This window comes from Heterocephalus glaber, unplaced genomic scaffold (assembly GCF_053883595.1).
Source record: "Heterocephalus glaber isolate CG9 unplaced genomic scaffold, H.glaber_assembly_v1.0 deba00000281, whole genome shotgun sequence".
Lineage (NCBI taxonomy): Eukaryota > Metazoa > Chordata > Mammalia > Rodentia > Bathyergidae > Heterocephalus > Heterocephalus glaber.
In genome coordinates this window covers 8,819,414-8,843,745 of record NW_028258139.1, presented here as the reverse complement: position 1 = coordinate 8,843,745, position 24,332 = coordinate 8,819,414, and the positions used below count along the sequence as shown (strand labels likewise).

General features: G+C 38.0%; 1 protein-coding gene across 27 annotated transcripts in view; it reads right to left on the bottom strand.

Moving 5' to 3' along the window:
• The window catches only part of Wnk1 (WNK lysine deficient protein kinase 1), a 135,276-nt gene that overhangs the window by 7,059 nt on the left and 103,885 nt on the right, over positions 1-24,332 (bottom strand). For 6 of the 27 annotated variants that reach the window (XM_087186118.1, XM_021249265.2, XM_087186038.1 and 3 more), the window contains 18 exons: positions 22,064-22,213; positions 20,472-20,930; positions 19,363-19,641; positions 18,567-18,664; positions 18,298-18,460; positions 17,276-17,392; positions 16,669-16,842; positions 16,437-16,494; positions 16,176-16,298; positions 14,325-15,760; positions 12,261-12,344; positions 10,610-10,693; positions 9,831-9,891; positions 7,395-7,468; positions 5,734-6,392; positions 4,278-4,480; positions 3,474-3,668; positions 2,179-2,271 (listed from right to left, as the gene is read on the bottom strand). In XM_087186118.1, the coding sequence (XP_087042244.1) occupies positions 2,179-2,271; positions 3,474-3,668; positions 4,278-4,480; positions 5,734-6,392; positions 7,395-7,468; positions 9,831-9,891; positions 10,610-10,693; positions 12,261-12,344; positions 14,325-15,760; positions 16,176-16,298; positions 16,437-16,494; positions 16,669-16,842; positions 17,276-17,392; positions 18,298-18,460; positions 18,567-18,664; positions 19,363-19,641; positions 20,472-20,930; positions 22,064-22,213 (4,510 nt within the window). The remainder of the gene's footprint in view (positions 1-2,178; positions 2,272-3,473; positions 3,669-4,277; positions 4,481-5,733; positions 6,393-7,394; positions 7,469-9,830; positions 9,892-10,609; positions 10,694-12,260; positions 12,345-14,324; positions 15,761-16,175; positions 16,299-16,436; positions 16,495-16,668; positions 16,843-17,275; positions 17,393-18,297; positions 18,461-18,566; positions 18,665-19,362; positions 19,642-20,471; positions 20,931-22,063; positions 22,214-24,332) is intronic. The other 21 variants (XM_021249235.2, XM_087186033.1, XM_087186048.1 and 18 more) reach the window with 13 other exon arrangements.

Sequence of the window (24,332 nt, the reverse complement as noted above, 5' to 3'; positions counted from 1 at the left end):
CCTGGCTGACACACACTGAGTTTCCATACCCAGTCTTTGTTTCTAAAAAAGTATAATGTTTTGCATTACAGTTCTGGGATGGGGGAGAAACTCTAGTTTCTCTGGTTTACTTCTTGAAATGAAAATACCCAAGCAGTGTTTCACTGACCCTGTCCCACTTCCTGTTTCTCCTGCTGGGTTGTTATAAAGCCCAATAAAATTAGTACCACTGTTACAGTTTGAAGTTAATTTAAATTGGTGATTACATTTCTACATCCTAGACACATATAATAACCCCTTCCCTTCCACAAAACTCTTTAAAAGTATGTGGAAAACAAGCAACCTTTGAACATAAATAGAGCATTAAGCCAAGCCGTGCTTCCAAACCATTACCTATTTTGAGAGCATAGGATAATGTATCCAAAACTAGTAAGTTCTCAACCCTTCTAAGTACCTGTTTTCTTTCTACATTTTGTCTCTTAGGATGTGTTCAGCAAGCTGTGCCTTGAACAGATAGATGTATGGGCTCTCATGTAGACCCAAATGGAGATTTAATATTTCTAACCACTTTCACCTGAACAACAAGGGTAATACTACCTTTAAGAGCATGATGAAAATTGATAGAATTAAATAAAGCGGCACTTGTCATCTTATATTTCACAAAAAGAGGTCTTAGTGTTCTCTCTTTCTTCTTAAACATTTCAGTCTGTTCAGCATAGGCCTGACAAGGTACATTAAAACACTTACCTCCTACTAATGTCTTTTCATCTTTCCAACTGGACATCCAAATTAAATGCTTATTCAAGTGTGAAGGTGCTAATATGTACAGTCCAGGCCAGCTTAACCAGAAAAATTATGGATCTGAGTGTTCTCAAATCACACATGCTTAGAAAACTACCTAACTGGGTAATGCCTTCCACCTCCTCCTTTGTTAAATAGCTCTGGACTAGTGATATGTGGTAAAAGACCACTTTACCAACTAAGGTGGAAAAGAACAGGGCAACTAGAAGGTTACAAATGTATCAGTGAGGGAAATGAAGTTAAATGTAATGCAAAGGTACCTTGAAATCTGGGCACTACAAAGAACAAAGGAAATTCTTCCCACCAGGAAGAGGTCCAAAGACCTCTGACCCATATACTCAGAAACACTGACGGTCTTAGCACATGCATTTAAAAAGCACTTAAATAACCACACCAGAAGTTTGAGGCCTTAACAGATTGTTACTTAAACTCTAATCAATTTTTTTTTAACTTGAGTTTTGTTTTTATTTAAAAAATTTTTTTTCCAACATACATTTATTGACCACCTACTAAGTGCCAGATAGGCCTTGGGTAATTACAGGGAAACCACAAATGCTTCAGAATGCCAGCTTCTTTTGTGTACAGATGCTAGCTAAATTTGTACAACAGCCCTAGGAGATAGGCACTGTCCTCATGCCTGTATGGGGAGGATGGGGTGATTTGCTATTGTATCTTGTTTTTAAATAGAGGCTGGGAAATCCCAGCAATCAGATCAAAAAGTCAGATTTCACTTGTAAGAGCTGGGCTTTGATCTTTAACAGAAAAAATGCTTTATCTTAGCCATAGTAAAAACCCTTACTGGGTTATGGGCAAAGTAGTAGAAAGATCTAATGACGACAGATATTTCTAGCATCTTTTCAACTGGTAGATGCTAAGGCTTAACTGCAGAGAAAAAAAGGTTTCAACACACTAAGAGAACAGAAAAAAACAGGGTAAACTTTTACCTGCTGCCAGGATCTAAGTATTAATGATCAAGATGCTTTCTGTCCTTTCCAATGCCAGGGTAGGGAGACAGCAATGCACACTTAGTCATCATTGCTTTCAATGGCCCACAGTCTAGAGCAGTGGTGGTGAACCTATGGCATACATGCTACAGCAGGCTGTTTGTTGAAAGCTCTAAACGGTTCACCATCAATGGTCTAGCGCCTTGATATTTACCCTGCCACAAATCTAGGCGGAAGTAATTCTACAAGAGTTATTTTGAAGTCTATAGAGAACTATTGTCATTTCTCCATCTTTTACTATAATTAACATGGGGACCCAAACTTCTGAGGGTAACAGCATTCAGCAAGCCACTGAGTAGATGATACACAAGAGATAAATGAAAATGGACTGCGTGACATATCAGATCCAAGCAGCAGAAAACGAGGACAAGGAAGGAGTAAAGGTGTTACACACAAAGAGCCAAGCAGGGCGTACTCAGAAATCGGGTCCTCCTGCCACCAGGCTTGAATGTCACCTGCTCAGATGCACAGTTAAACTTCGCACAGCCTGTGAGGGGGAAACAGGGAAGAACAGAGAGAGGAGAAGAGACAGAACACAGCTACAAGGTGTTAGAAACTTGAGGCTGGAGTGGTGAAATGTACTAAGATGGCACACAAAAGACTAGCTTCTGTGGAAAGTCAGATGAGTAAGACAGAAAATATCAGGCCTCAATTCCCTCTATTGCACAATGCTGAAACTTTTCTGATAGGAATAATGCTATCTACTTTATGTTTCTTACCGGTCAAATACATTCATGTTGTGAAGAGACAATTTAATTTCTATGAAATTGTGGCAGAAGCACCTTAGCTATCTATACTTCTTTTTATTCTTTTCCACCCAGATATGCAACTCCTTTCTTTTTATTATTTATTATTTATTTATTTAACTCCTTTCAATTCTTATTCTAATGTTACTGGAGGGCCGGGGATTTAGCTCAGTGGTTCTGCCACCTGCTTGGCAAGTGCTAGGTCCCGAGTTCGATCCCCAGTACCAAAAATAAAAAACAAAACAAAACAAAAAACAAAAAAACTTGTTAAAAAACAAAACAAAATAATGTTACTGGAAACTCTTTTGTCTGCAGGCATGTTTTGAGCAGTAATAGATAAACAAAACTACATCTGGAAAGTAGAATATGGATGAAAAATTATATTGTAAGCCTAGTCATCTTAGTTTGCCAATGCCATACTTAGAAGTTAAAAAGTCTACATTGGCTAAGAGAACACATTAGCTTTCAGAAAGTACTGAAACTCCTTAGAATTTGGTCCAGGAAATCTCAGTCTAGTATTAAAGCCCACCCACTTGCAAATCTCAAATGAATTATGCAAAGGTTGCAGATGTAATTTTCCACTGTAATCCCTTGAAAAAAAGCTCTTTCACCCAATAGGAGCAGTGAATCCAATTATTCTAATTATCACTCAACTTCCCTGCTCAGCTCAAAGATTGATCAGTGTACAACAAGCGGACTGGGGCCGGGGATTTAGCTCAGTGGTTCCACCACCCACCTTGCAAGCACAAGGTCCCGAGTTCAATTCCCAGTTCCAAAATACAAAAACAAAAACAAAAACAAAACAACGAAAAAACCCCCAAACAAGCGGGCTGTGTTCTGGTTAGCTGGTGGCAAGAGGTTACTTATCAGGCTTTTGTCCCAGGTACGACAGTACCTCTATTTGCAATGTTTCTGGAAAATGATGGCTGTTTTGATTTCTTACCTTGACCTGGACCCAAAAGACTTGGTACTGAAATGGCACCATCACTAGTGAAGGCTGAGTAGAGGTTGTCACTGGAGGGAGATGGCTTAAGAGGCTGTAACAGCTGATTCTGCCCGGTGTCTGGGAGGTTGCCAGGAGGGTGGAGGGTCTGCTGGGGGTGCAAGACTGAAGCTGTACTCTGACCAGATAGGTTACCTGCCCAAAAAAGTCACAAGGCACAGGGAAACATGTAAAGCTTCTCTCAATGAACATACAGGCTCTTCTTTTTCTTTTTCCTCCTGTACTAGGGATTGAACCCACGGCCTTGCACATGCTAGACAAGTGCTCTACCACTGAGCTATACCCCTAGCCTTTAAAAAAATGATATAAATGAAATAAAAAGCTTCATCAAGGATGTTACAACTTAAACTCACCCAAGTATTATTTGATGTTTACACTGATCCCATGTGCAATTATGACTAAGTCAGTCATTAAAAGGAAGAATCTACCTAAAGTTTACTAAATAGACGATGAAGTACTTGCTTCCTAACGTCAAAGAGTTTGGTTAAATGTGGGTTGTATGAACTAACAGGCAAAGCTAAATGTTTAGGCTTATGAACAATTATAAATGAAGATGGATTACAGTGGAAGAAGCCATTGTAATCATTCATCTACTTCTATTGATTCAAAAAGAGGTTTAACAAATATGAGGAATAGAGAAGTCAAGGAGGCAAGAATATTAGGAAAGCCAGACTCTCACAGAACATCCACATGAACAGTTGGAGACAGAAACAAAAGATGGCTGATTTGGCCAGTGCTTTTTACCTGAAAGCTGTGGGCTTTTATTTCCCAATGAACTGCTACGACTGGATTTGCTGCCTTTGCTCTTAGTGGGTCGCCTTCTTCTCCCTGAAAGGGGAGCAGCCGGGGGAATAATGACAGCAGGGGGAACCTTGCCCAGTTTGGTATACAAAGATTCAATTTCATGTTTCTGGCGACTCTGCAGATCCTGAATCTCTTTAAGATGTCTACAAAAGATAAACAATTCAAAATATTATAGCTATTTTGTTCAAATACAGATTAAAACATATTGGCTAGGGATGTAGCTCAGTGATAGTGTTTGTCTAGCATGCATGAGGCCCTGATTTCAACACTCAGCATTGCAACAAACAAATACACAAACAAACAGTATATATATATTTTTGGTACCAGAAATCGAAGTCAGGGCCTCGCACTTACCAGCCAGGCGCTGTGCTGCTGAGCTACATTCCCAGACCACAAACATTATATTCTTCTTTTTTTTTTTGCTACTGGGGATTGAACTCGGGTCCTTGCGCTTGCGAGGCAGGCGGCAGAACCACTGAGCTAAATCCCCAGCCCCAAACATTATATTCTTAAATGTACACTCAAATATTTACTTAGTTATGAACCTTTCTCCAAATGTACTGCCATGAGATTTTCTATTTTGTCAATTCATTTTGCTGGTCCCCATTATCCAACAAGTTTCTATCCAACCAAAAATGGTTGATAGCTGGGTATGGTGGCTCGCGCCTTAATCCAAGCACATGGAGGCTGGGGCAGGAGGATAACTTTGAGTTCGAGGCCAGCCTGGGCTATAAATTGAGTTCAAAGACAGCCTGAACTACATAGCGAGATCCTGACTCAAAAAACAAAAACAAAAGACCCCAAACAAACAAAGGCTGATAATTTGTTAGGGAAAAAAGATTTCCTGACTTTTAAGGAAAGATAGGTAAATTCACAACTCTTATCCAATGTGACAAATATAATTAACAAAACCTGCCAATATAATCATACATCCCAGAGACATTAAAAGTAATTTGATAGACAAACGGCCAGGAGTGGTTAATAACAAATGCTATTAATCCCTTAATGAGAAATTACATGGGTCCTGATGAGTACAATATATAGCCAAATGAACTATATTCAGGTAAACTTTAGCTTTAGGGTATCACCTTCTCACTAAAAGGAAAGCCATATTAGTATATTACAGTGAAAGATTATTAATCTTTGCACCAGAATCTAGAGGTTTTTCTTGGTACTGGAGATTGAACCTAGCTAGGGCCTTCACACTGAGCTATATCCTCATTCTTTTAAAATCTTGAGACACTCTCAGTAAGTCTCTAAACTGCCCAGGCTGAGTTTGAACTTGTGATACCCCTGTCTCAGCTTCCCCAGTTGCCGGGATTACAGGTATGCACAAAAATGCCTGCAGGACTAGGTCATAATAGCTACCATTTTGCTTTCACAGGAGAAAACATACTTTTCTCGTAGTCGTCGCAGCTCTAACTTTAAGTCTTCATCTTCAATATCTGACTCATTGTCACTGCTCATGTATGAGGAGTTGAATGAATTGCTAAGGCTCTGACTCAGAGTCTGGGGGGGAAGGCTCTTTGAGCATAACTGATGGGGGGAGTGTGGACTGCCTGAACCATCATCCACATCCCTCCCTAGAAAGGCAGCCTCCAGGTCAGAAGATGGTCCGTTCAGATGCGAAGGCTCTGAGAGTTCAGGCTTTTCTTTCTTTGGTATCACGGCAGGAAGAACAGCTTGTTCTAAATCCCTAAAAGGAGATGTCTCTGATCCCTCTTTCTTTGCCTCAGTGATCTTTTCTTCAGTTCTTGATACAGAGAAACGTCCCACTTTGTTTGCTGTGGTTGTCACCTGAAAACGTCCAACCTTGGTAGGCTGCCTGGCTTCTAACTTGGCTTCTGAGGCAGGAGTTTTGTGGGTACTATCTGGCACATCTGAGGAGATGCCAGGGATTGTTATCCCATTAGGCTCTGGCTTCACCAGGGTACTTTCTGGACTACTACTTGATAACACCGAGGACTCCGATGTGCTAGACTCAAAATGAACAGACTTTGCATCTTCTGACTTATCTTTACTCTCTTTCTGGGCATCATCCTTTGCAATGGAAACCTAGTGGAAAAAAAGAGAACAAAGTGAGGTTAAAAACTGAAGTCCCCAATATTTAATTTCCAGCATGGATCATTAACAAAAAAGGAAATCGCTCTATTGCTCAGTCCATGAAAGGCTGAATCTCTACATAGTCATTCTATATTTGAATGTGGAAATAAATTGAGTATCATTATAGAGAACAACCTATCTGTATTAAGTTGCAGATTCTGAGTGGCTGGTTAAGCTGACTAAATAATTTACTTTCATCTCTCATGTTACACACAGGATTCATGTCTCAGTCAAAATATAAGTAACAACAGGTCCTAAAAGCTTGAAGGTTACCTGTGAATATATTATATAGAAGAAATGTTAAATGCCAGGTAAATTTTAAGAATCACTACAACCAACAGGCACTGAAAAAGGATTCAGATCCTTGTCCTTGTTTGTGCATATATCATAAATACTATAGATACAGCTATAAAGTTTTAGAATCTCAGTTTATAAATGAGAAAAATATTACCTGCTACCCCCAATTCCAAGAGCTATAATAAAAACAATTTGAAAGTAGTTGTGAAAGCAGGATAAAAAAGACTGGCAAAGCTTGTTGAACTCTAGAAATTGCTCACTTGTTGGATCAGGTGGGAGATTAAAATAATATGGAATCACTTGATGCTTAATCAGTATCAGCACTTAAAGAGATAATTCTAAGGAAACTATCCTAAATATAGAAAATATTTTTTATATATAAAGATAACAAATATCACTCAGAGGAGAAGCAGTGACCAATTTTAGAGAGAACAAGTATTCCTAGGGGATGAATAGGAAGAAAGTATGTTCTAAGTATTTTATATTTGCTTTAATTAGTATGCCTTATCTTTATGAGGGGAAAATGATAGTTATCAAGTGCTGCATAAAAGAAATATAACATTAGATTGGCAATTATGTCCCACAAAAGTACTAATTTTATTGTATACATAACTCCTCTCAGAGAAGAAATCAAGATCAAGAAAATGATCAGCTTACCTGAAATCGTCCCATTTTTAAAACACCAGCTCCTGGACTAGTTACTGGGACAAGGCCTTCTGTGCCTTGAGAAACTGAAACAAATACACAGAAGAGGAAAACGAAGTAGCATCCCCTTTTAGTTAGCTTCTTTTTCCTCTGGCCAGAAATACATGATATTAAAGACTCATTTTTAAATCAAAACCAGTTAAATTTATTTTTGCAATGCAATACTTAGGACAGTAGTTTTCAGAATCACTGATAAGCAGTTTTGATCAACTTTTAAAGACACTTAGATCCTCTGTCCCACTTTTTTTTTCTGGAGATATTGTAGGCACATATCAGCAGATAATTTTATACACTGACCTATATTTCCATGTGACATCTTAGAAACCATTCCATTTTTTTCTTTTTTTTGGTACCGGGGATCGAACTCGGGTCCTTGTGCTTGCGCAGCAGGTGGTGAAACCACTGAGCCAAATCCCCAGCCCCCATTTTTATTCTTTTTAATAGCTACATAATGTTATATTTTATGTACCAAATACATTTTTTTTTTCAATGAACTATACTTTAACCAAAGCTTCCACTGATGGACATTTAAATTACTCAGAATTTCTTGCTATTTTAAAGGTGCTATAATATATAGTCTCTTATAGATCTATGAACTAAAGATGGAAGTGCTGAATCATTTCCATTTAAAAATCTGACAGGTAAAATACAGAAGAGCGAAGTAACTAGAAAAAGGAGACGAGACAGACTGGCATAGTGGATCAAAAAGTTCAAGTTATACTACCAAGCTGCAGTGATTAAAAACAAAACAAAACAGAACAAAAACAAACCACTGTGGTACTGACACAAAAACACATGTGGATCAATGGAACAGAACGGAGGATGCAGCAACAACTCCAGACACATTTAGCCACTTGATTTGACAAAGGGGCCAAAAACATGCTGGAGGAAACATAGCTTCTTTAGCAAATGGTGCTGAGAAAATTGGCTATATATATATGGAGAAGATTGAAGCTAGACCCGTATCTCTCACTATGTACTAAATTAAAATCAAAATGGATCAAAGATCTAAATACTGTCTTAAGACAGAAATAACCAGCTGGAAGATAAAGTAGGTAAAACTATTGAAGATATAGGTGTAGGCAAGACTTTCTGAACAGAACCCCATTGCACAAGAAATAACACCAAATCAACAAATAGGATTTACATCAAGTTTAAAAGCTTCTATGGGGCTGAGGCTTTAGGTCAGTGGTTTCGCTGCTTGCTATGCAAGCGCAAGGACCCGAATTCGATCCCCGGTACCAAAAAAAAAAAAAAAGCTTCTATGAAGCAAAGGAAACAACCAATAGAGGGAAGAGACAATCTAAAGAATGGGAAAAAATTTCTGCCAGCTATATCTCAGACAGAGAACTAATATCTAAAATATATAAAAAACTTAAAATGAGACTCAATCAAAAAATGGGCAACTGGGCTGGGGATTTAGCTCAGTGGTCCTGCTGCCTGCCTCACAAGCACAAGGTCCCTAGTTCAATCCCCGGTACCAAAAAAAAAAAAAAAAAGGGCAATTGAAATGATAATAACACAGATGTCCCTTAAATACATGAAAAAAATATTCAACATCACTGGCCATTAGAGAAATGCAAATTAAAACAATGCTAAGCCCCACCCCTGGCCCACTATCCTATTTATTGAAATATCTTATCCTACAATTTAACAGGCCACCTTTTTCATAAGCCTACATTACCTTTTATTTGGTGTAAAATTTATCAATTTTATTGTATGTATTTAAGTTCTATAATATGCTTTCACAATCCATATTTTCCTTTATTTTGTCCATTTCTAGACTTTCTAGTATATTCTACTGATTTGTAAGGTATTTATTTTACTGTAAAATGAGAGAGTCAAGGGCTGTGGGTTTAGCTTAGTGGTTCCGCTGCCTGCCCCGCAAGTACAAGGACCTGAGTTCAATAATCCCTGGTACAAAAAAAAAGAGAGCCAATTCACAGTTGTTTTGAAAAAACACTCAAATTGATTAAAATCTTACATTTGGATCTCTGTACAAATATAATGTCCAGGCTTTTCCACTTGATCTTTATATACCTATCCAGTGTCACAAAAGTGTACCAGTAAATTGACTTTTATAAATATGCTAGAACTTCCTAATTTCTTATAGAAAGGAACTTGCCTAGATAATAACAAAAGGTCTTACACTAAGAAACTATCATTAACACATGTATAACAGTTCTCTCGCTCCAGTAAGACTCATTAACTGGCTCATGTTTCATGCTTTAGATATCATCAATGCTCCTCAGTCATGAAACACATAAAGATGTTCTAATAGTCTCAAAAGTACCAACACTCTCAAGACTGTCTTTGAAGCAGTAAACTTTATTATCAACTATACGTAGAACTGGGGAGTAGTAATATCAAAAGAAGGATGTGTCTCACCATCCTTCTGAGGCTGTGCTCCTGCTTCTGTAGCTGCTGTTGGAGCCACCACGGACACAGGCTGTAAAACACATACATATAGACACAACAAAATCTTTAGCTTTAATCATTCTTATACTTTTGCCCTGTTGCTTTTTCTATGGTATTTTGAATACTTATGGTATAAGTATTTGAAGGAATACTTATGTCTAAGGGAATTTTCTTTTATAAACTAAAAATAAGTCCAATGTAAAAAAAAAAGGCAGCTCATTTTAAGAAGAATTTTGAGTCTTAGCCATTATTGCTTTAATTTTTCTCATAGTGATACCTAAGAACGTAACATATTCACAGAAAGTAGTTTTATCAAAACATTATTGTCTTGTCGGACATGGTGGCGCATGCCTGTAATCCCAGTGCTAGGGAGGCTGAGGCAGTAGGATCACGATGAGCTCAAGGCCAGACTAAACTATATAGCAAGATCATATCTAAGATAAACCTAAAACCAAAACAAATCATTTCTGTCTTATAAAGTTTAGCCTCCTACAAAGCATAAATAGAAAATCCATAGGATTAACCTGCGGTAAAATCTAATCAGAAGTATAAGAGTATCAAATCTTTTCTGTAATTACACTACGGAGTCAGTGTCAGTCTTTCATCAACCCATCTCATTTCTGTTCACTAGAACAAGCAGGGACTCTAAATTAGGAATTGGAGTATTAATGATGACTTAGGTTACATTTTGTGTTCCAGAAATACAATAGATTCAGGCTAGATTCTACCAAGGTTTTTTAAACACTTACACCACTTGCAGATGTCACTGTAAGAGTCTCTGGACTAAGTGTTCGTTTCAACTGAGCATCAAGATCTTCTAGAGGTTGCTGAGACTGAGCAAAAAAAGTTATGGTAGATATAAATTCTTTGGCACCTTCAGAACCACTACATATAGGCAACTTATATAAGATGTATATTTTATACTTTAGATTACAACGTAGCATTTGTTTCACTGACTATAAAATATTAAGATTTAGTATAATGTGTTGATAATCTATCAGTTTCTCAGGATTATATGACAGGTCTAACAAGCTTTAGAGTACTTTGGCCACATTTTTGTGCTTCATAGTCTTATCTATGCATGATATTATTCAAAGTGATAGAAAATTTGTCTTCTGTCTTAAAATATATTCTGAAAAATGCATCATATCTATTGGTAGATTAATTGCATCCCATGTTCCCTATTTCTCAGTTTTATATACCTTTCTGGGAACCTATCCCTATGAGTAAGAGATGGCAATAATAGGTTCTGTTACAAGGAATACTCTCTTTTTCAGATTTTATGATGTATACTCTGTCCTACAGATGGCAGCAAAGGGATCTGGGCAGTCCATCCTGTTAACCATGCCTCTCTAACATACAACTCAGTGTCACAATTTTTGCCTTTGTTAGAGACTCTATTCAACCTTGGTTTCTATCAACCCATTCTTATGTACCTATTCTCATATAGCCTTTACTTATGCTTCTCCTCCTATCCTTCATTACACTTTAAGCTCTCTTAGGAATCTGAATTTTTTGTTATTATTTATTATTATTATTTTTTGGTACCAGGGATTGAACTCAGGACCTTGTGCTTGCCAGGGAGGCGCTGTGCCACGAAGCTAAATTCCCGGCCCTAAATGCTTATTTTTGAAATGAGGTTTCACTATGTTGCCCAGCCTAGTCTTATACTCCTGGGTTCAAATGATCTTCCTGCCTCAGCCTCCAAGTGCCAGGGCTATCGATAAAAACCACTTGGCGCAGCTATAAACTCTGAATTTATAGACTTACATATTGGACTTTAAAAAAATTGTGATTGGTGGAATGGGGTTTTTGTTAGGGTTTGTTGTAGCAAATTCTTTACATTATATTCTAATGAAAATCAGATCAAAGGAGAAATAAATCTGTACTAGGCTTCCTGAGTAGGCAGTCTGTCATATTTTTCTTATATATAATTCCAAAAATAATTCCTAATTTAGTTACAAAGTTTATTAGTTTGTCCCACGTCAGAAGCTTTTTCACGGTTACCATGGGTTCACAAGTATTTTCCTATAGGACTTCAATTAAATGTGTTCATAATGGGATAGGCTAAGGAAAGGATAATAATTTAAATGGGTAGTTCTGACTATCATTGTACTCTGAGTATGAGAAGGGAATCTCAAGTTCACATTGCAAGTCTCAGTTCCTCTGATTAATCCTAATATCAAATGTTTTCTAGATGACCATAAGCAATATTATAAAGGAACTATGAAGCTTATTTAAGTTGTGTCTGTGTCATTAGCCACAATGTTTTAAAAGAAAAGTGTTAATAAGTCCAAGCCCAAAAGGATCCAGAAGCCAAGCTCATGCAATGGAGAATTTAAACAAGTGTTGTGAAAGAAAGTAAGGGCACAGAAAGAAATCTGCCTGGTCTTGGGGCACCTGAGTTAGTGAAGGTCCAGGAAAAGGTGGCAGGTGCTCACTGGGTAGAGTACCAGCAGGAAGTTCAGTACCCACTGACAGCACCTATGGACAATGAAGGGAAATTTAAGTCTATGAGACACTAATAATAAAGGCTGTATTACTGAAGAGCAAATCAACTAATTTGAATGCAGAAGCTTAAGAATATAATGTTATCCAGTTAAAGCATGCTTACCACATAGGTTAGTCTGGTATGTCCTCAATAAAGAACATCATAACCAATGATATTATTATATGGGTTATTTTGAACTACCCATTAAATAAATAGTAAAATAGAGTAAAAGGTTGTTGCTTAGGGAAAAGAAAAAGGACAAAGTCTATATGCACGTTAGAGGCACAGTCCAGATTTTTGGGGGTGGGGCAGTATTGTGGATTGTACCCAGGGCCTTCACACTGAGCTATATCCACCATTCTTTCTACTTTGAGACAGTCTTGCTAGTCCACTAAGTTGCCCAGGCTCCTGTCTCAGCCCCGAAAGAGTGCTGGGATTACAGATGTGTGCCACTATACCCGGCCAGTCCAGATATTTTTGAGCCATTTATTTGATATAGTATTATCTGGGTTATGATAAGAAAAATAAGACATTTCTAAGGAAACAGAGGTTGGTTTAGAAATAACCAAGGGGTATGTCTTGATAAAAAAAAAATAAAAAATCTGATACTATAAAGTAATTTCTATTTTGTCCGAGTAAAGACTCTATACAGATGGTCCCTGACTTATGATGGCTCAATTATTGATTTGTGATGTTAGTAGAAGTTGTCCATCAAATTAAGAAGACAGGGCTTGTTCAAATTCCTGGGCTCAAGTGACTCCCATCTCAGATTTTTTGGGCCTTTGTACTGAGCTACATTTCCAGCCTGTTTTTGTACTTTTCAAGACAGGGTCTCATTAAGTTGCTAAGTTGCCTGGGCAGGGCTCAGACTTTTGATCTTCCTGCCTTAGCCTCTGGAGTCCTGGCTACCTCAGCCTCTTGAGAAGCTGGGACTACAGGGCATGCACCACTATAACAATTTTGAATTTTTATCTATCTCCAAGGTAACGAAATATTGTATGATGTCTTTTGTGATGCTGGGCAGTGGCAGTAAGCCGGTCATACTGTCGCAAAGACAAACAACTGATATCCTACAGTGTTCTGTGTTGCTAAGCTACAATGTTCAGGTAGATTAAGTGTATTAAATGCATTTTTGACTTCTGCTATTTTAAATTTCAGGATGGGTTTATAGGGACTTAACCCTATTAAAGCTGAGAAACATCTGTATTACCCTACTGTGAAAAGAATCTCACATCCATAACAATGCAGAAAGGTGGCTGAAGCATATAATTCAGTAGACATAATAAGGAGTTGCTATTTTTGGAGAAGGTTAGAAAAGTTGAAGATAGCAGAATGAGAAGATATCCAACACAGCGGAATTAGAAATAGTCTAGTTATTTTATCCTAGAATCAGATAATTTCCTCTTCCTCTGAATCACTTTCATCACCAACTTTTAATTTTTTAAAAATCACAAATTGTACACATGTGGAATCTGTAACAAAGCAGAACATTTGCTTCATTCTCAGGTGTAATAGGTGGTGAACTACTGTTATTATGGATATTGTGCCAACAGATACTTTTAGCTCTCTTGTGGGATAAAAATTTCTTTGGTTTATCCCAATTTTAGAGACATGCCTGTATTTTACCTGAAAATTACATATTCTTAGGAAATTGTGCAATATAATTAAACCCCAAATTCTGCCATATCTAAAAAAAAAAAAAAAAAATCTGGTGCTCAAGGTACATATATTATAAAATTGACATCAATTTAAGGCTGAGTATATTTATTACTACATTATTTTCAAGGCTGAGTTGAAGAATGTGATTAGGGGGAATAAAGAAGTGATCACATCTTTCTAATTATTTTGAAATAAGAATCTTACTGGAGGGCCGGGGATTTAGCTCAGTGGTTCCAGTGCCTGGCTCGAAAGCACAAGGTCCCGAGTTCGATCCCCGGTACCAAAAAAAAAAAAACACAAAAAAAGAATCTTACCGGAGCCTTAGTTAAAGATGCCTTTGAGGGAGCAGTTCCAGGTTTCATTCCTGATGCTGTGGTGACTGGGGCTGAAATATAGCTCCCCGGGGTAGAAACTTGCCCAGGTGTGACGACTGGCATACCTGACAAACCAGTTGTTCCTAATGGCAAATTGGTTGGTGGTAAGCAAGTACTTATAGTGGAAGTCATGAGTTTGCTTGGTGCGACAGCAGTGGTTGGGATGCCTGGTGTGACGGTGGTCTCTACTACCAATGATGTTTCTAGTGAGACAGAGGCATGCTGAGCTCCAGATGAGCTGTGTTCGCTAAAGAGAGATCGCAGCTTTTCCTCTAGAGTTTTTATATCATCAATCCCAGGAGCTTTGGGTTGGGTATCAGTATCTATTTCTGGACAGTGCATGTGGGGCTGGCTGAGAAGCAAGGCTGGTTGAGGCTGACTATGAATGAGTGTCTGCTGTACAGCAGGTACACTAGAAACAGGCTGTATCAAAGGTGGGATACTAGGTACCTGGGGTAATAAAGGTGTAGAAATAGGACCTGTTGCTTGGGCAAGGACAGGAATAGAAGCTACAGAGGATGGGATGGCCAAAGGATGCAGTCCACCAGGCTGAGAAACAGAAGTAGCCACTCCTATTCCAGGGGAGGAAGAAGATGGTGCAGAGAAGGACAAAGCCAACCCAGTTGCACTGCTGTTGGGTGTTTTGTCTAGTAACTGTGCACTAACCACTGTTTCAGCTATAGTAGTAGCAGAGGTGCTGCTAAGAAGAGAGGGCTGTGAAACTATACTTGGGAGTAGAGTGGTAGCAGAAACTGACGTTACTGTGGCCGTCTCAGGAGTACTACCTACTGCCTGCTGAGAAAACATATTTGGAGGCTTGGCGCCTGAGGCAGCTGCACTGCCCAAGGCAGAGGCTGAAGTCGTTGGAACTGTTATAGGACAAAAAGTGCCTATACTAGGAACAGTGCTCCCGGATGTGGAGGCCTGAACTGGATGGGATGTTGTAGGCACTGAGACAACTGCAGGTACAGTGATGCTTGACACCACACTGGAGAGTATTGGTGACTCAGACACAGGTGGTTCAGAAAGACCACTTGAAGTTACCACCCTTGTGCTGGTGGCAACTCCAGCAATCCCTTTTTCAGTGGGTGCTATAACCTCAGGCTGTACCACTGATGTGGAAACGTCATTAAGAGGGCTGCTTGTTATAGGGACTGATATTGAAGGTGTGGGTGCTGCAGTGGTTGGCGGTCCGCCAGCAGTGCTAGCCAAGAAAGGAGGAAATGTTGGTCCCATTTGGCTAAAGTCTGGAGGTGCTGTACTGGGTCCTTCAGTCATCTGAGCACGTTTAAGTTCAGAAAATGCCTGCTGGAGACTGAGGGACGAGGCAGAATGAGACAAGTTCATTCCAGGGCCCTGAGATGTGGGGGTAGCAACTGCAAAGGAAAACAAAAATATATGAATCAACCCATTTAAAAAAAGACAGATTCAGAAGATTGTAGTAATAACCTATTTTTGGACTGCTCACAATGCTATTAATCATCAAGGTTTAAAAATTTTCCCAAGGAAATGACAGGCTCTAAAACAGCAAAGTCAAATACTAGTTTGATCAAATAAGTCAGTTTGTATGAATATCTATTTTTGGAAAACAAAAGAATGAACATGGAGTAAGCTGAAAACATGTATCATAGTTCTAAATTCAGAAACAAACATATACTAAAGTATCTAGTATAGGTTATATCTAGTATGGCTGACTTTTCCTTTAATCCTATTTATCTATTTCTCTCCTCCATGTCTGTTGTTTAGAGATGTTATAGGATTTACATAGTATGTAGCAGAATCAGTCTTTACCTGTATCTGATATTTCACTGGTGAAAACTTTTGATTCTCGTAATCGACTTTCTGGCACAGGACTTACTATAAACCTCCTTCCGGCTGAATGAACAACTTGAGTTAAAGAACTAGCAGGAACACCTTGACAAAAAGAAATAAGCCACTTAATTGTATCATTATTACATTATTACAAGACAATGCTGCAAGATTTCATTATTGGTGCACAAAACTTCTTAGGTTAAAGGTTAAAAACAAGGAAAGGAAAAAAAAGAAATTCACCTATTTGCTGTGGCATGGAAGATGCAGGAATTGGTTTTTTGAACTCTCCTTCCAATTTCTACAAAAAAGAAAAGTAATTAAATTCATTCTGAAATGAAACTGCAATGATTAGGCAAAGCAAATCATCACATATGAAGAGAATCTGCTTGTTTTCTGTATTTTGTATGATAAATTTAGCACTACAGAAATATTTCAAACAACCAAAGCTTCATTATGTGAATGGTGGACCTACCTGAGAACCTGAAAAGCCATAGTCATCCTTTCCCTGTAGACCCTCCAGTCCCTGGTCACCCTCTGGTTCCACACTGACATCCTCACTGAGCATTTCATCAGCTTTTTCAATAATTTCTCGTACCTGATCCACAAATGACTCTCTCTCTATTGCTAGAATAAAGTCATTGTTCACCTGTAAAAGAAGTGTGATATCTGTCTGATTAATATGGCATGTTAAGCTTTAAGTCATTCATCTACCACTTTTATGACTTCTACATTGCCTGCACATCTCTTGTATTATTACTTATTTGGTATTTAAGTCAGCTCTTGTTTTTTTTTGGTAACGGGGATCGAACTTGGGACCTTGCACTTGCAAGGCAGGTGGCAAAACCACTGAGCTAAATCCCCGGCCCTAAGTCAGCTCTTATGTTTTTAAGAACTTCAATACTTAGACACATCCTAGACAAAAACATCTCTGGACAATAGGCTGAATGTTATTATAGTCATACTGGAATACATACATACTTGTTGGGATAAACATGAATCACAAAACATGGATAGCTGCCTAAGGAAATGGATTCAGATCAAATACTAGGGAAAAATCTGCAACTCCAAATGGAACTTACCATAATTGTTGCTATCTCCTCAGGGTTGTCGCCATCTAGGTCAAACTTGAATGTAACCATTTTCCGGTTATGTGTCTCTAACTGACATTCTACTACCCGGTCTCCTTTATTTGAAACCTAAAAAGAGAAACAAAAAAGTACTTCACTTCAAAAGATGATCTTTAGCTTTATTATTGAATTTGAGAAGTCATTCAGATTAGCACTTGAATTTAAGTCTGAAGAAGCATAGTGTCATCACTATTCCCTGAAGGACTAAAAGTCTGTCTTTTCTTTTTTTTTTTTGGTACCAGGGATCGAACTCGGGACCTTCCGCATGCGAGGCAGGTGGCGGAACCACTGAGCTAAATCCCCGGCCCAAAAATCTGTCTTTTAAAGTGGTAGCAAAAACAAACAAACAAACAAACAAACCAACCTCTATGAGAAGAAATAAGCTTTTCAGCTACTGTTTCATCTTCCACTAGAGTCTGGAGGTTTCTATAAACTGAAATTTCTCTTTTTTCTAAAAGGTAAATACCGCTGGGCATGGTGGCACACACCTATAATCCCAGCACTCAGGAGGCAGAGGCAGGAGGATCACCATGAGTTTCAGGCCAGCATGGGCTACAGAATGAGTTCAAGGCCAGTTTGAACTGAGATCCTGTCTTACACTTTAGACACACACACACACACACACACACACACACAAGACAACGTGTCTTACCAGAGAAATATGGAATTTAAGAACATCATTTGGGTAATCAGAGGATTCTAAACTTTGTTCCATTTATTGAGACTTAATTATTCAAATGATATTAATTGCTGGCCCTATTACAGCTTGATGAACTGTATTTCACTTTTTTTCCATCTGAAAAATGTGATATTCAACTAAAAGGGTTTGTGCAGATTAAATGAGAAGAGTGCTACATAAATTATGTATGACACATATCTTTATAAAATGAGTGGTTTGGATTTGACAGTCTTTAAAATTCTTTTGAGTGCCAAATTTCTTTACAATACAAAGGCCATAAATCAACACTACTTACATTTAAAATTCTTAATTTTGGACGTGAAGTCTTTTCATGACGTGAGCGACTTCTTACAGATTTTCGATAATGCCGTTTTGTTGTTCTCCCTTCATGCCGTCCACTGGATGATGGGGCATTCTCATTGCCATCACTCATACCTGAAGCAACATCTGAATGCGCACTTTGAAAAAAAAGTTCAGTTTACAATATGAAGTTTAAAGGTCTGATATTTTGAAGCTTCATACTGTCCTACTTACAAGTCAGAGGAGAATGTGAATTGTACATACCTGTCTACAGAGGAAACCAAATTGACAGGCTGGATAGGTTGTGGCTGTGTTACTGGAACTGGCTCTGGGGGAGCAACCTGAGAGACTCCCTGAGTACTCTGTGAATGAAAAGACTAATTCAAATCTTGGGGGTAATATACTGTATTTATTATTCACCATCCCCAATAAGCTCTCTTTACCATTTTTCCCCCTTGAGTTCCTCCCTTAAGATCTAGAAGCAGTAAATTTATTCACTAGTAAATCTCAATATTAAGCATCTATAGACAGTGATCTCAAAATTCCAAAGGAAGTTTTTAAAGCTAGTTTCTGGTGTAGACTGCACGGTACAAGGTCAGCCAACCTATTTGCTAGGCAGTGTGAAACTAACTTGCCATGCAGCTAGCAACTTATCAGACGTGTGCAATAGGGTACGCAGAGCAACAATGCAAAGATGAACTCAGATCTTTCTCCTAGTATGGCAAAAATGATTGCTGAGAGCACAGCAGGCTGATATTCTTATGACTGCCCATGGCAAGAGTTTGTGGAAGGATAAGAATAATGGCTAAAGTACTAGCTAGAGAAGTGAAGTGCTAATAGGGTTTATCTCCAAGGCACACTCACTTCCCAACAGAACAGCCAGTGGCAACAAGGCCCCCGCATTGGCATTTCATTCTGCTGGAAGAAAAAGTCATTCAGAAATTAGTTTGACATAGTCTCCAGATGAGTTCTAAACTAGGGGAGCCTGTTTCTCCTATCATTTTCGTTTTTATCCCACTTATATATGTTTCATATAAAAACATGCAACAATTTAATTTACCTCCAGAACTGCTTGCTGGGAGGATGTAGTGGGGGGTTGTGCTAAACTCACTGCTGGTTGGGACACTTGAACCTGTCCTCCTACAACGCCCATAGGAACCAAAAGATTTGATTCCACATAAGGCTGCACCACTGGAGGAAAGTAACCTGGTGTAGCCAATGCTTCTGTCGGCATAGGAGGGGACAGAACTGTAGAATGAATGCAAACAGAAGCCATGTTGGAAGAAGGAGCAATATTTGAATCTCCTGGGTATTGTGTTGGTAGTCGAGGTGGGAAGCCCTGTGACAGAAATGAGGAAGGTTAGTTGGTACAGGTTGGGACATCAAACTAGCAAATCAGCAAGACATGCCAAAAGGTGGGGATGGGGTGCACACAGCAAAGAATATTCTCTTACTAATAAGCTAAAGATCATTCTTGAAATGGTAGATTAGTTCCAATCCAGGGACGGCACTCAATTATCATACTTTAAACTGCTAGTTTTTGCCCCCCTTCCTCTGGAGATTTTTTTTTGGTGGGGCTGGGGGGGGGCAGGGATTTGAGACAGTGTTACTATGTAGTCCAGGCTGGTGTCCTTGAACTTGAAATCTTTCTGCCTCAGCCTCCAGAGTGCTCAGATTATAAATATGCACCACCATGCCCAGCTCTGGAGATTGCATAGAACTGATAGACTTAATTCCGTCTAGAAAGGTTATCTATTTTCTAGCTAATCTTACATGAAGAATGCAGGTGTCAGTCATTCCAGTCATATTATGGAATGCTCATCTTCTAAACCTATACCCTTAAGTTTTATCGATACCATGCTCTCTACTCCATTCACGCCATCTACATATACAAATGCAGCCTAATGTACTGTATTAAACCATATCTAATATTCTCCTAGCTTATAATGAATATAGAGTATTATTTTTCTCCCAAGTTGCATCTTGTGAAAAATGGATGAGTCATTAGACATCACCACTCTATCCTTTCTCAGAATTTTACTATGTTAGCTTCTCTAGTTGAGATCAGCAACTTTTATTATTGTTATTCTGATACTCAACTACTAGGTTTTCAAGTTCTTGATGGTCTGACCCTCTAATGCCCTCCTTTTTTGCTAGTTAACACAATACCTGGTATAGAACATCTCCAGAGGGAAGTGTAACCTCAGCAGCTTGTCCAAGGTTAGCTGGTATTCCCATGGACTGAACTGCTGATTGTAGGAGCTGTGGGTGAACTTGACTTGGCAGCTGAGTCACAGGGTGCAGAAGAGTTGGAAGCTGACTAGGAACCACAGTTGATGCCCCTGGGATTGCAGCTGATGTAGCAGATGAAGCCAAGGTGAGCAGCGGCTGATTAATGCCAGCTGCCATTGTGATGGGAAGGGATGAAAAACCTGTCTGAGCCGTAGACACATGAGGAGTTGATATGGGAATCTGAGAGACAGGGTACTGTGGGAGTAAAGAAGTGGGGAGTGGCTGTCCCACAGGGAGAAAATGAGCACCAGAGTGGACTGGAACAACTGAGGGTTGTGTCGCAATTGAGATGTGAGGTTCGCCTTGGACAGTTGGTGCTGGCTGGGAAACTGGAAGCTGGGAAAGTAAAGAAAAACAAAACAGACTTTTTTTTTAAAGCAAGGCTGCCAAAAGCAAGAAGTTTTAGCTAAAAAAAGAAGGAAACAAAATCCTGCATATATTAGTGTAAGTTATTATGCCACATAAGAATAAGGAAAAGATAGCAGGAGAAAAAAAGACTAGTAAACTAGTTTCTGTTCTAAACCTTTCACTGTCAAAAAATTTGCTAATATTTCATGATTGACAATAGGCAAGGGTTTCCACAGGCAACGGTTTATTGCTACTGTTGTTGTTTTTAACAGCTTCCTTGGCATGTACTTCATATACCATAATCCACTGGCATATCTGTTGTCATTAAATCTATTATTGCTATTCAAGCAGTTAATGAAATTAAAATGAAATTTTTTTCCCAGTGGGGTTCATCCTTATTATTTCTACAATTCTTAGGTCTAAGACAGTTCTATAAAAGCAGGTATATAACATATTTCATGGATTCTAGGACAAAGTCATCCCCTCATATGAACATTTGAGAAACTGGAATATCTCTTACAACTGATGATGTGTCAGCGTATACTCTTTGGTACATAAAATAATGGTGCATTTTATAGGCAACAGTATTTTAGATATGATGAAAGATAACAGTAATAAGACACTGTGCACATACAAGCACAATGGTACTCATAAATAAAATTGAAAAAGGTCATTCAGAAAAGCATACTTCCTACAGGGTACTTTTAAAGTGATCAGAACTATTTAAAAAAAAAAATCATTCCACATAAGGAGTTTGACAGTATGACTTACTGTCAGCCATGAGAGAGGAAACAGCAGAAATCTACATAACACAACTAATCATTTCTACAGAATGTCACAGGTTCAGTTACTAAAGCACCATTATTTAACCCATTAGTTTAAATACCTGTAACTATTTTATACTGTTAATCCTAAAAGTGAAATATTTTTTGATTGTCATTGATGTCATTATATACTCATTTACATTAAACAATATATATGAGCAAATGGAGCAAGTTTTATATCATTTCAGTGAGATTAACCAAGTTCAATAAATATTTCACTATTAGAAAAGTAGAAGTTACATGGAGGACAAGTTACATGGAGATCCTTTTTAGCATCTTTTCAGAAATCAAGTTTACCTGTTTTCCTGTTGACACTTGAGGCAAGACCTGTGAAGTCTGAGGCTGAATCATTGGCTGTGCAGTAGTGGCCTCACTAGAGGTTGCTGTCTGTGTAAGTGAATACTGTACTGTCTGTTGAGGAAGGGCTGTCTGCTGTATTCCCTGCTGCTAAGAAGAAAATACAACAATTCAGTTTTGTTTCTGAAATGGGTCTCGCTATATTCCCCAAGTTAGCTCTAATCTCCTGGGGCTCAATCTATTCTCCTGCCTCAGCTTCCTCAGTAGCTGGCCCTTGGGCATGCACCACCACGTGTGGTTCATGATTCAGTTTTATTTCAAACCATTAATAGCATGTTTCTAAGGAGTACGGTCAAATAAAGCCTTTAATATTTGTAAATGGTGATAATTTTAGTAATTTAGAAATGCAAATTCATCAATTCCCTTTATATCTGTTTTCCTCTGATGTTCTCTGTGCTGATATCATGCAAAAACTCAAGTTTCCTTTAATGTTTCTCCTCTAGCGTTGTGATGCTATCATTACAACTAACCAGTGTTCCAAAACTCCACTGGTCCTTCACCACTCAACAGCTAGCTTTTCAGAGACATTTAGATATCATGTCGAGACAACTTCCTTACCCTAGTTTGTCAGCTGTATAATTATGTTAATTACTGCTACAAAATAGTGAGAAAAGTATTGAGTTTTGAACCACGAAATAGTTTCCAATTTTAGCTTTACTGCTTACTAGGTAGAATATTACTGCATGTTATTACAAAATAAAATTGCTTGTTTTATTAGAAAAATGAAATTTCCTTTTTTGAAAGCAAGAACACTACCATTCTACTTAAGAGTGGGGCAAAAGGAATGACATCTGGGAATTAACCATGTGATAGGTACTGACTTGTAATTACACCCAAATACTAAACTTTGTAATAAAACAAGCAGACAAAACAGGACTATCACTCTAATACTAAAGTAAAGCCCTTCTTTTGCCTAACAAAAATCTGAGCTTTATAGCTGACTTTCAAGACTTTAATACTTATAACTAATTTAATTTTTTCTTTTTAAATACATACCAGCACCTGTTTATATTTTAACCAGTATTTCTAATTATAAAGTTAAATAAAAATACCCTAATCCTATTTGTGGTTTGGTACATCACCTTTATGGATTTTTTTCCTAGATATTAGCGGTCATTTATACACAGGTGTATTGTTATTGTTGTTGGAAAAAAACAAAACAAAAACATACTCATCCCATAAACAGTAATCTGCTAATAATGAACATTTTGGTTGTTTGAATTTTTTTTTTGCTACTTAAAATAATGCTCCAACCGACAGCATTTGGTTACTGCTTGTATAATGACAAGCTGTTTATTCTGTCTTTATCATGTATATAGTCAACCCAATGTCTGTCTTGGATTTGTTAAGTGATAATCTAGAATAACATTTTTGCTTTTGTATTTATTTCTTCTTTCTTAACTATATAAATTAAAATTACCAAACCACCAAAAAAATTCTGAAATATAATGGCAATAGCAGTCATGTTTGTTTTGTTCCTATTTAATTATTCCTAATAGTGTATTCTTTCTTTACCATTCAGGAATGAATAGCTGTTGAACTATATAGAAAATTTCCCCAGAAATTAAGATATCATATGTAGACAACACTAAGGTAATTCTGCATATCAGAACATTACCTCATTTTCCCATTGAAAAAGAGGAACTAAAAAACAGACAATTTTGGGGGTTTTTTGTTTGTTTTTTGAGACAGGGTCTGACTTTGTAGTTCAGGCTGCCCCTGAACTCACTATGTAGCCCAGGCAATCCTCCTGCCTCTGCCTCCTGAGTGCTGGAATTACAAGCGTGAGCCACCATGCCTGGCTCAGACAATATGTTTTGCTAACATAAATATATTTAAACATTAAGGAATGTGAATGAAATATGTACAATTATCTAACTCATTAACTTTTAGTTAATTAGATCAGTTATGTAAAATGTATCAATTCAGAAATACTGTTCTCCTTCCCTCAAACTCTTCAAATATAAGACATCAACATCTTTATTTTCACTCTGGGTGCTCTGGCAGTTTCCCAGCATAACAAAGCACTTTCCCTTTAAGTTGTCTTGAGGTAGAATTTGAAGTGATAAGTACGTGTTTGGATGTTATTAGTTTAGCTGGATTTTTTTCATTTGTCTCATAGGTTTATATTCATGTAAACTTTGTATAACTTCTTAAAGGGATCTTTAAACAAATTATTTATAATGGTATACAGAGCCAGGCTTGGTGG